The sequence below is a fragment of the Hemitrygon akajei genome, chromosome 14 (genome assembly GCF_048418815.1).
Source record: "Hemitrygon akajei chromosome 14, sHemAka1.3, whole genome shotgun sequence".
Taxonomy (NCBI): Eukaryota; Metazoa; Chordata; class Chondrichthyes; order Myliobatiformes; family Dasyatidae; genus Hemitrygon; species Hemitrygon akajei.
The window spans coordinates 6,502,807-6,515,948 of NC_133137.1; the positions used below are offsets into that span (position 1 = coordinate 6,502,807).

Here is a 13,142-nt window from a genome sequence, read left to right on the forward strand (position 1 = left end):
CGCTGTCTGCAAAGAGTCTCTGAGTACCCTCTCCGTGGAATGCATGGATTTTTCCCAAGTGCTCCGGTTTTCTCCCACAGTCCAAAGACATACTGGGTAGGTTAATTGGTCATTGTATTTTGTCCTGTGATTAGGTTAGGATCAATTGGGCTTGTTGGGTGTTGCTGGGGCAGTGTGGCTAGAAGTGCTCTATGACTAATAAATAAATAAACAGATTCTTCCCCTCTTACAAAATTTAGGAAGATAAAAGCTAGCATTAAATTTTAAAAATGAACAAGTATTACTATATTCTCTGCTCATTTCACCTCACAACATTCAAGCTACTTTGAAATATTGCAGAATATTGGTAGTTCGAGTTGGCTATTTGGATCCACCGAGCTTGGCAAAATGTTTGCAGATGTTTCGGCTCCAATCAAGAAGCCATCATCAGTGCATGGGGCCCATTCAGACCTTGGAGGAGTACCTAAGCCGGCATTCTGAGAAGGGAACACCCTCAAATGAGCAATGGTGATGGCTTCTTGATTGGAGCTGAAACGTCTGCAAATATTTTGCCAAGCTCAGCAATCAACCAAACTTCTAAATTCAGGCTACTGTTTGCTTTGACTGAAGTGAGATAGCAGAATTTTACAAGACACTTCTCAAACACCAGAGATAAATCTAATGTCACTGGCAGCAGTAACACTTTCCTTGCTTCAAGCATCTGAAGCCACTAAAGAGAACAATATAACGTCCATACCAGTTTGCAAAATGCCTAACCAGATGCTGACTAAAGACCAAATAGAAATCACAAATTGTGGTTTATTTTGCATCAAAATGGCACTGAGCTGCAGTCTTCGTTGAGGTCATGGCTCAGACATAATTTGTTTAGTGTTTTTTTTAGGGTTGCAGGATTTGGGGACAGAGAGGGGAGCTAAGGCCAGGGGTGTGGGGGGAAAACAGAGAACAGGCTAGAGTCCAAGTCTAAGCCTCTGCTCCACGTTTGAAGGCCAACGGCGTACGCGTGGTCAGATGATGGGTGGGCAGACTAGCGAGGACGCTCAGGGTTTCATCATCAACGAATCCAGCACTCGAGACGAGGAACTTGGGCTTCATTTGTCATCAACTGTAAATCCTGGGTCAATACTGAAGATCAAAACTCTAAAGGCTGATTTATACTTGTGCGTCACATCTACTCCGTAGGGTGACGTGCACCTCTCCAGAAAAGTAACTCACACGTCCCGGTGACACAGACTGCAACAACTGTGATTGGTCCGCTTGGTAGCAACGCATTTCCTCCTACGCATTTCTGGTTGCTTCTTCTCTGCCATGTCTGTACACCAATGCGAAATAGATGAACCAAATCGTCAAATCTACCTGCTGACATGCAAAAATGTCTGAAATGCATTTTCTCATCCATGACTCTCACGAAGAAACTCATCACAGTGGCATAGAAACCCCACCGCCAACTAGCGTTTTGGCACACACCAATGCATGCTCGCTACAGCATAGATAGATAGATAGATAGATAGATAGATACTTTATTCATCCCCATGGGGAAATTCAACATTTTTTCCAATGTCCCATACACTTGTTGTAGCAAAAACTCATTACATACAATACTTAACTCAGTAATAATATGATATGCATCTAAATCACTAACTCAAAAAGCATTAATAATAGCTTTAAAAAAAAAAAAGTTCTTAAGTCCTGGCAGTTGAATTGTAAAGCCTAATGGCATTGGGGAGTATTGACCTCTTCATCCTGTCTGAGGAGCATTGCATCGACAGTAACCTGTCGCTGAAACTGCTTCTCTGTCTCTGGATGGTGCTATGTAGAGGATGTTCAGGGTTTTCCATAATTGACCGTAGCCTATTCAGTGCCCTTCGCTCAGCTACCGATGTTAAACTCTCCAGTACTTTGCCCACGACAGAGCCCGCCTTCCTTATCAGCTTATTAAGACGTGAGGCGTCCTTCTTCTTAATGCTTCCTCCCCAACACGCCACCACAAAGAAGAGGGCGCTCTCAACAACTGACCTATAGAACATCTTCAGCATCTCACTGCAGACATTGAATGACGCCAACCTTCTAAGGAAGTACAGTCGACTCTGTGCCTTCCTGCACAAGGCATCTGTGTTGGCAGTCCAGTCTAGCTTCTCGTCCAACTGTACTCCCAGATACTTGTAGGTCTTAACCTGCTCCACACATTCTCCATTAATGATCACTGGCTCCATATGAGGCCTAGATCTCCTAAAGTCCACCACCATCTCCTTGGTCTTGGTGACATTGAGACGCAGGTAGTTTGAGTTGCACCATATCACAAAGTCCTGTATCAGTTTCCTATACTACTCCTCCTGTCCATTCCTGACACACCCCACTATGGCCGTGTCATCAGCGAACTTCTGCACATGGCAGGACTCCGAGTTATATTGGAAGTCAGATGTGTACAGGGTGAACAGGACCGGAGAGAGTACGGTTCCCTGTGGCGCTCCTGTGCTGCTGACCACTGTGTCAGACCTACAGTCTCCCAACCGCACATACTGAGGTCTATCTGTCAAGTAGTCCACTATCCAATCCACCATGTGAGAGTCTACTCCCATCTCCGTTAGTTTGTGCTTTAAGATCTTGGGCTGGATGGTGTTACGTAGCGACGTAGAAGTAAAATCAGGGTTACAATGTAGCCCATACACACAAAGTATAAATCAGCCTGATCAGAGGTCTGAAGCTTAGTTCAATGGCCGAAGCACAAATATGAAAATCTCTGCAAGACCACTGGGGAAGACTGTGCCCAGTGTCTGCAAATCCACGAGTCCTCTGGAGGCTGAAGACATTATGTCCTAGGTTTAGAGGACTGTGCAAGTACGTGGGTGCGTAAGAAGAAGGGAGGAAGGACTGGGACTCGTTTTGCTTTTGTTGCTTGGTACGTTCTGTTTTTTGCGTTCTGGAGAGCATTGTGGACATGTTAGGTTGGCACCGGAATGTGTGGTGACACTTGCAAATGATACATTTCATTGTAAGTTACAATGTACATGTGATAAACAAATCTGAATTCAGCAGGTCAGGCAGCATCCATGGAGGGAAATGAACAGTCAATGCTCACTGATCCGCTGAGCTCCACCAGCGCTGTGTGTGGGTTAAAGTAGAACAAATACCGTAGATTCCGGATTTTAAGCCGCTACTTTTTTCCCACATTTTGAACAGCTTTGAACTTTGCGGCCTTTAAAACGGAGCGGCTAATACATGATTTTTTTCATGCCGCCTCGTAAACATTTTGCCTCATAACAGTAGACCAATAAAATTGATGAGTAGTTCACAGAGGTCCAATGAAATTGTACTTAAAATCAAGCGCACTTTCACAATTAAATTATTGTAAATCAGTCATTTGTACTCACCCTCATCAACATGGAAAACACTCGAAGAAAAGCATTGTGCTGCCTTTATGGCAGTTATTTAGTTTATAATATTTTCGCTTAGTAATTCATTTTCTAGTTAAAGTTAGAAGAGTTTTAACTATATTTGTTTTCTGTACTACAGAAAATGCTATGACGTCACACCCGGTTTCGCCGCGTCTTGTGGGAAAAATGCCAGTTTGCGATAAAACGGGACGGAGGGAGGGAGCGCATTACGCGAGCGGCTTTGGATCTGAGCGAAACGCTGCTTTTAAGTTAAAGGCGATCAATAACTTTTCCTGGTAGGCTGCAGTATATATATTTTTTACCAGTCGTTAGGAGATATTGGAATGTTGTTCAGTAAAGAAGTATACGCAACGTATATTTAAAAGTAGCCGCGTTACGGGCACGGTTCGAAAAAAAGCATTTGCAATATGTATTTGTTTTTGTTACCATATGGATTTAATTAAAAGTTAAAAAATCCTCACGTGTAATATCTTTCTGTGTAAATATCTCATATTACAACGTGGGACACCTGCGGCCGAAAATCCGGTGCGGCCTGTACAATTAAAAAATTGATTTTATTTCTAAAATTAGAGCCAGCGGCTTTTAATCAGGTGCGCTCTGTAGTCCGGAATCTACGGTAGTTCAGAATGAATTTCAAACCCAGAAGTCCTTGGAAGCTGAAACCAACATTGCAAATAGTTGAAAACGTAACGCTTTTGTCTATATTGTCACTGGATATCCAAAAGCACTTTACAACCAATGAACTACTTGGAAGCGAAGTCTAACGATGTAGTAATTATTGCAGGGGAACAATACTATTTGCATAAATGGAAGGATGCTGAAGAGAAGCTAGAGCTAGCACACAAGAAGCTAGAATAGAAAGACTGGTTAAGAGTGGAGGACTGGCAAGAATGTTGTGCATTTTGAACTAATTTTACAATCGAAAAACCACAAACAGCAGCAGAAAATTCAGTGTAAAAATAATACTTTTCTTTAAAATTGAGCTATTTATAAAATAGCTGTTACTTTAATGTTAAATGGTAGAAAAACCAATTTTTTTTCTGAGTTTTGATTTTTAAAAGTTCAACTAATCTATATACAAAAATAGACCAAGAAAAACAATGCTGTATACTGCAAAATAGAGACAGAGTTTAGAGGTGCTGGAATCTGAGGCAACACATAAAAAGCTGGAAAAACTCAGCAGGTCTGGCAACATCTATAGAAGGAACAGGCACTCAACCATTCATTTTGACCCTCCACCAGCTTTTTGTGTGTTGGCATATACTACAAAGTTCACTTAAAAAAAACCTGTTGGTTAGCATGCATAAATCACTTGTGATGCAAGGAAATATCATTATAGTGTGTGAAAAAATTTACAACCTATTTTCTACTTCACGCACACACAATACGAACGTGGTGGTGAAGCCAGGGTACTAATAATCATGTAATAAATCCAGATAAATTTCAGGAAGAGGCACACAAGTGTATAGTTCAAACTAGTTAACACACGGGAGTTCTTTGAAGAGGGGGGAATCTGGATACAAATTTCTTCTTGCCTTCCCATTCTCTTCAGTAGAATAAACTGTTTCCTGAGTATTTTTTAAAGGGCAAAAATGTAAATAACTGAAAAAAATACACCAAAATATTTTCATTTGAGAGCTATTAAAGCCTTCCACTTCAAGAAAGTGATCTTTGGGATTATTATTTTTAGATACAATGTGAAATGCAAGCTAAGATCCAAGGCTTTTGCAGAGGATATTTCTAAGTTTTAATCAACAAGATAAAATCAGAAAATGCAGGAAACACTCAGCAGGTCAAGCAACATTACACCCGCTGAGTAGTTGCAGCATTTTCTGTTTTTATTTCACATGCCCAGCATCTGCTGCTTGTTGTTTTTGTCAATAATGCCAAGATTGACATTTTCTTTAAATAAAATTGCAGTTTTAAGATTTTAACCTCAATGGTAGAAGTAGGGGAAATAAATCAGAGATTAGATATGTAGACCAAAGACTCAGCAGAGGTACTGATCACAACAGGATTGCAAATATCTAATTTGTTAGGCCAGATGAGTAGAAAATAATAGGCGAGCAGAGAAACAGCAGAGAAACGTATTGTTAGAGGCAAAAAGTGGTTAGGTTAGGCAATGTCCAAACCACAAAAACCACAAACTTTTTCACAGTTCACATGCAACTTTAAAAAATTCATGGTCAATAAACTCTTTGGTGCCTAACATAATAATTCCAGCAGACATGTAGTCGCAGAGTTATGATAACTATTGCACAATACCTTTTAACCTCAGTAGACATACATTGGTGAAAGGTTGGGATAGTGACCGTACATTAAACTTAACAGACTGGTCACAAAACATGCAGTTTCAAATTGTTATGGTGTCAGATATTTACCACTGTCAGTGGGTGCACATGGGGTGATTGGGATCTCTTCTGTTTACCAGTTAACCATATAACCATATAACAATCACAGCATGGAAACAGGCCATTCCGGCCCTCCTAGTCCGTGCCGAACTCTTAATCTCACCTAGTCCCACCTACCCGCACTCAGCCCATAACCCTCCACTCCTTTCCTGTCCATATACCTATCCAATTTTACCTTAAATGACACAACTGAACTGGCCTCTACTACTTCTACAGGAAGCTCATTCCACACAGCTATCACTCTCTGAGTAAAGAAATACCCCCCCCGTGTTTCCCTTAAACTTTTGCCCCCTAACTCTCAAATCATATCCTCTCGTTTGAATCTCCCCTACTCTCAATGGAAACAGCCTATTCACGTCAACTCTATCTATCCCTCTCAACATTTTAAATACCTCGATCAAATCCCCCCTCAACCTTCTACGCTCTAATGAATAGAGACCTAACTTGTTCAACCTTTCTCTGTAGCTTAAGTGCTGAAACCCAGGTAACATCCTAGTAAATCGTCTCTGCACTCTCTCTAATTTATTGATATCTTTCCTATAATTCGGTGACCAGAACTGTACACAATATTCCAAATTTGGCCTTACCAATGCCTTGTACAATTTTAACATTACATCCCAACTTCTGTACTCAATGCTCTGATTTATAAAGGCCAGCGTTCCAAAAGCCTTCTTTACCACCCTATCTACATGAGACTCCACCTTCAGGGAACTATGCACGTTGTCTCTGCTATTCAAGGTTTTTTTAAAAGATTATTCGTTCTAATAACATGAACATCACTGGCATGGTCAGCATGTATTCCTCATACTGAATTCCCCAAGAACCAAGGAGGAAGTTAAATTTCAACTCAGGGTGTCTGGAGTGGCACACTATTAAAGTGGGTATGGATAGCATGTTTCCTTCTTGAAGGTTAGCAATGAATCATCTGGAGTTTTTAAAATTACAAAATGGTAGCTTCACTCTACTACATTAGTGATGGCCCTTAGTTCCAGTTTTATTTACTTGAATTTAAATTCCCAGCTGTCATATGACATCTCTGGATCAATGGTCCAGGACTCAGGCTGCTGATTCAGTGACAGCATTATAGTCCTACACTACTGAATTGTATGAAAAAAAACAATGACTTTTGACCATAAGGCTTGGGAGCAGAATCAGGCCTTGGCCAACCAAGTCTGCTCTGCCATTTCATTATGGCTGATTTATTATCACTCTTAACCCCATCATTTTTGGTGCCTTTGCTAATCAAGAAACCATCAACCTCTGCTTTAAATATACCCGATGACTTGGCCTCCACAGACATAAATGGGAAATTGATTTTGCACTTACAGTTCAAGATAACAAACCACAGTAGCTTATCTTAAACTTGAAAGGTTATGGCTAAATAATTCAAAAATTTAAATATCCTCACGAATCATAAATAAGAAAAAAATATATCCAAATGGGCAAGAGATGACAATTTTTACATTCTGCAAGACAGAAGAGAGAAACACGAGTCAACACTTCTCATCTGTGACCTTTCATCATAAATAAGCTTTAGTATGTAGAGAGTGGTAGTGATGTTGGTTAGGGGTTGCAAGAAAGTGGAAGACAGCTGTGATTAAATGGCATAAAGAGGGAGATAGTGCAAGGTGAAAGGGTGATAGGACAAGAACCAATTAACCTGACATCTAATCACCCCTCACTAGTTTGACTAGTGGTCTCACCAGTTAGGCTTGAGGTGAGTGGATAACAATTCACCTCAACTCACAACCTATGGACTTACTTTCAAGGCCTCATGACCTCAGTATAATTTATTTACTTATCTTTTTATTTGCATGGTTCGTTTTCTTTTCACATTGGTTGTCAGTCTTTGTTTTTAATTGATTCTATGGTATTTTTCTCTGTTCTACTGTGAATGCTTGCAAGAAAATACATTTATTTTGACTTTGACCTGATGTCTACTCACACTCACTAATTAGGCTGTCCAGGAAATATCAATGATCTTGCTGAACTCCTGATCAAATTCACCCATACTGAGCCTATGGCAAATTGTACATCAAGTTGGTCACACTATTGAGAAGGGGAAGTCACGCAAGCCTTACCGATGATGCAACTTCCTTCACTTCATAAGTGATTGGTTTAAAAAAAACCATGTACAAACATTTCTTGGTTGTGTCTTATTTGGGGCTGGATGATGGGAGGGAAAAGAAAGCATGAAAACCTTTCAAAAAATGGGGACATAGTCAAGAAGCATTGCAGGGAATGTCATTTCAATCATACAGGAAAACAGGAATTTTAAAACAAATTAAGATATGAAAAATTAGGGCCAATGTTTGCATTAATTATTGGGTAGTTTTCTTGGGCAAATGATATTCAGAAAATTCACTTTCAGTCATTGATCCAAATGCTTCTCAGAATCCCTCACATCCAGAGAACTTCCACTACCAGTGATGAAGTTAGTATATAAAAATATATCAGTCTGGCTGCTGATACAAAAAAAACAAAATAGGAGATTCTAGTTCCCTGAGACATGGCAAAGAGCTAGGCTAGTTGGAACATGGGCACTTGGAAAGTGGCTGGCTTGGTGTGAGGTTCAGGCACAGTTATTACCCTTCAACCACTTGGCCCCCGAACTAGCATGGATAACTTAATTCACCTTATCTTTAAACTGATTCCATTACCTATGGGTTCACTTTAAGGACCTTACAACTTATATATTTTTATTTGCACACTGTCTTCTTTTGCAAATTGGTTGTTTCTCGTCAGTCTTTGCTTATCTGTAGTTTTCACATTGACTATTATATTTCTCTGTTCTACTGTGAATACCTACAAGAAAATGAATCTTAAGGTAGTATATGGTGACATATACATGCTTGGATAATAAGCTTACCTTGAACTTGGAATTCACTCCACAGGTAGTTCCACCTTCAAAGTGGAAACTAAGACAAGGGGCAGCTGTTGCTCCTTTAACTATCAGTGGACGGGGTAGACCTGGCCCCCCAAAAAAGGATCTTTACCTCTGAATGGCAGGAAGCAGAATCTCAATCTAAATTTACTGAAAATACTGGGGATGCTAGAAATCTGAAATTAAAACTGTAATGCTCATTTTCTGATATTTCAACAACCCTTGTGGATGTATGTAATACTTGCCTTCTTGCATGCAGATTTAGGCAATTACTTAACCACACACATATATACAATTAACTTTCAGTTAAATTTTCAGTTTACCAAATCATAGGTTTCACTAGTCGATGCAATTTCTTCACAAGACAAACTGAAAGGACAAAATCCTCTTGTAAATTACTTACAATGTAAAGTCACAAAGTAACACAACATGGCAAAAGGCCCTTCAGTCTCACTGATCCACACCAACCACACTGCCCACCAAACAAGTTCTGAGCCACTCCTTTCCATGTACCTATTGAAATGTCCTTGAAATATTATTATTCTAAGAGCTTGTTCCCATGCTACACTGTTCTAGGTTATATAAAGTCACTTCTCAATCTCCTACATTCCAAATGATACAGGACCCAACTGCTAGGATATTACGAAGTTTATTATTAGGCATAAATTAACTATAATTAGTTTAACCAAAAGAAAAAACCTAGAATGCCTAAGAGCTTGAAAATTAATACTATGGTAACCATATCTTAATCTACTGGTACCTCCCCACATCATGATTAACGACTCTCAATGCTTGCATTCCTATCAACTTATGCATGTCTAAAATGTTTTAACAAGCTAGGACTACCCAAATGATTTATATCACTCATTAATTTGCTTGGTCCATTACAGAGACAATTTCTGTCATATATATGCAGTAATCAATATTTTCATTTGGCCTTCAAAATATCCTTTTAATCATTTTACTGAAGTTCAATTGCATGTAACAAGTTCATTCAGTGATTACTACTTTGTTTAGCCCAAAGGCAGTGACAGTGTTCCATCGCAACAACTCATTGCAAATAGATATGAAAGATTTAAAACACTGAAAAATAAGGATTTTATGAACCTAAAAATCCAAATGATATGCACCACCTACAAAAATGTCAATAGCTCCTAAAATACAGAAGTAGCATAGCCAAATTAGCATAAAGATACTTACCAAGACCAATTATGCTTCAATTACAATTCTAGTTTCAGCTAAATTCAAATTATAGAGAGACCATTTAATATGCTGCTGAAGTAGTAAATTTATACAAAACATACTTTATTTCTAAAATGCCCTTGCTGCCTCAATGAAGTTAAATTGGAGTTGGCCATATTTGGTTACTGAGCATTAAGACTCCAAATAATCCCTTCAACATCAGATGCTAAAATATGGATTTTAATTCCCAACATAAAATGTGATGTTTTGTAGAGTGGAGTAGAGCAAGATAAACATTAAAATTTGAGCTACAAGCATGGCATATAACCATAGCTCAATAGGAAATCTGAACTACTTTTCTATGCTTGAAAACAGGAGCATCAGATTTGTCCATAGAAGACCAAGTAGCAACAAATAAAGCCCCTAAAGTACATGGAGTAGAATGGAATATCCAATTCAGGATTTCAAACTACAGGAGCAAAGCTCAACCACTGTCATCAGCTGCTACTAAAATGAAGATTTGTTAAATGATGTGCTACATTACTAAAGTCTCGTAACTTAATAGTGGAGATTTACAATTAAATTTTGCAGTATTTTTATGAATAGGAAAACTTCAAAATAAAACATCAATGTATCAAACTAAAGAAGAACATTTCTTCACAGGCTATTATGAATATGACTAATATGGGGCATTGAAAACAATAAACACAACTTACTTTGTCCTTCCCTTGACTTAGCTGACACCACCCTTTTCTTACAATGAACACCTTAAGTCAATATGGCAGTATAATTAGAGACCCCTTTCTTGCCTGGCCCAGCAGCTCTTCACATTGGATAGCTGGAAATTACTTAATCTATCAATCCAGTTGAACTGCAAAATCAGTAGTACAATACCATTCTTCCAACTTGGACTACTACCATGGGCATTTTGAGTTATGGAACATAAATATGAAGTACTGATTCTAAAAGCAATACAAGATGAAACTATTGTGCAATCATTAAATCCTTCTTGTGGCTTAGGAAAACTGCTATTTGAGAAACACACAAAATAGATTGCTCTTCCAACATTCTCAGGTCATTTAATCTCAACTCAAAGCATTGGATAATATAATTATACATAATTATTTTCTACAATGGGAGTTCAAAGGCATGCTGAATGTTAGCTGCACTTAAAAACATCGCAAAGCCTATAACTAAAGATTTCACTGCGCCCAAGATACAATGAAAACTAGCGCCAATGGAGTCCAAATGATCATGTTACACGCTAAACAAGTCCAACGATTTGAACATACCAATTTTAGTAAATTCTTTCAATATACATTACTAGATCAGATTGAATAAACTACAAAAAAAATCCTTGCCTTCATAGAGGATAATCCAGAAAGCTTTTAAAAATGTATTCATATACTGTCCTTATGCAATCCATTTACCCCTCCCCCTTCAACATATTATCAAGGCAACCGTGAATTCTGCCAGTTTGTAAAATGTCATTTCTGCAGTGTTGAATTTTTTATCAGTACTAGTTACCACAACAAAGTGTACGGAATATAATGCTCACTAACCCACTTGTGGTCGAGCTATCATCCCTAATCCTAGGAAGTGAATACTACATACCATAATATTTGTTGTGCGGCTTTTTTTTTAAAAAGCAAATGTCGGAAACAATTAGCCGCTGGTTGAGTAGGCCTGAACAACATCAGTGTTAAAAATTCTTAAAAATGCAGAATCGTTTATTGATTATCCTGAGCATTACTTGACATGTCTGATTTTCATCTGTGTTGACATCTAAATTGCACGGAGTCATAACATCCACTATCACTACAGGCGGATTCTACAAATTCGGATTAAAAAATGTCATTGATTCGCTGCTCCTGGCCCCAGGATGCATGCACCCAGAGCTTGTGTTTCCATACAAAGTAATGCAGCCGCGAAGGCTGCGCCGTCCGTCATTCACTTAGATCCCAGAGAAACACTGCGGAGGTCGGAGGCAGCTGCAGTCGGCACCAGAGCGCCCTCCAGTCGCCGGAGATGCAAAGAATGCCTCCCCACCCCGGGCCCTAGCAAACTGCGAGGCCGAGGCCGCCTCGGCCTACAATGAAAACAAACCGCCCACCCCGCCCACAACAAATCGAGATGGCCGAACCCTTCCGCGCCAGCAAAAAGGGATCAGGAAAACCCAGTGCAGGGCTCGGAGATTCACTCACCAGGAGTACGCCTGCTCCGCCATGGCAGCGCCGAGTGTGAGAGGGTGAGTGGAGGCACAAAGCGGCGGTGGCGGCGGCGGCGGCTGCAAACTCAGGCTCGCTTCCCTCCCTCCTTCCTTTTCCTCCCTCCCTCCAGGGCGGGCGAGATTAAAGTCGACGGGAATATTTTCAAATATTAGTGCAGATTAAAAACAAACATGTTAAAATATCCAGTCAATTCCTGGCCATCATTGTAACATGGCGGACAGGCGCCTTCATTGTGCACCAGAGGGGGCAAAGAAAAAATATCTTTCTCTCCTCTTCGTCGTCTTCGGCGACACAGAACGTAAAATATTTTTTTTGCGAAATGTAATATGAGGTTAAACCTCCGAAGATCACCGTCTCCAGACACCCCGATAAGTGGCTGTGTTTTCCGCCTTTTTTCGCCCTCTCTCCTCTTCGCCGCTTAAAAGATGTGGTTTTTTTCCCCCCGTCTCCCAGAAAGAAAGACCTTTTCTCCCCCTTCGCAGACGCGGATGCCGGTCAGTGTTTGCACACACAGGACGCTCGCTCGCTCGCTCGCTTTCTCTTTCACCAAGTCATGGTCGTGTCCCGGTCCAGCCTCCCGTACCGGCTCCCGCCCCCTTCTCACTCCGAGTGGGTGTCACCCAAGGGGCCCGCGTCGTCCATCAGGCGCCGCTGCCGCTCCTCCCGAGTCGCTCTGAGGGAAAATTCAGGGAAATGTCGGGCAAAAGAAAAGCCCCCGAATCGCAGCTTCCCTCGTTTGTTTTCACTGCGCCCTACGCAAGCGCATTCAACGAGCCGCAGCGAGGGCTTTGACATTACTCTACGCCTCTGTCCCCTCCGGTCCTCAAATAAAGGGCTTCTGCGATCGTCAAAAGAGTAGTAGTTGATCTCCTTCGAACAAATGGTTTTGATTTGTCCCGATGTGGCTCGTTTTGTTCAATGGGCTTTCAGGGTCTGTAAAAATTTGCACTCATTGAGGCCATTCAGCCCTCCTTGGTTGTAAAAGAGCTACTGTGCTTAATTCCACCTTAAATTTGATGCAGAATTTCTATCAAAAAGGTTG

The 13,142-nt window shown here is 40.4% G+C and overlaps 1 protein-coding gene across 1 annotated transcript in view; it reads right to left on the minus strand.

Moving 5' to 3' along the window:
* sppl3 (signal peptide peptidase 3) overlaps positions 1-12,875 on the minus strand; it is a 182,506-nt gene extending 169,631 nt beyond the window's left edge. Inside the window, exon 1 of the mRNA XM_073065430.1 lies at positions 12,074-12,875. Within this exon, the coding sequence (XP_072921531.1) occupies positions 12,074-12,096 (23 nt within the window). The 5' untranslated portion in view covers positions 12,097-12,875. The remainder of the gene's footprint in view (positions 1-12,073) is intronic.
* Positions 12,876-13,142: the final 267 nt, after the last annotated feature.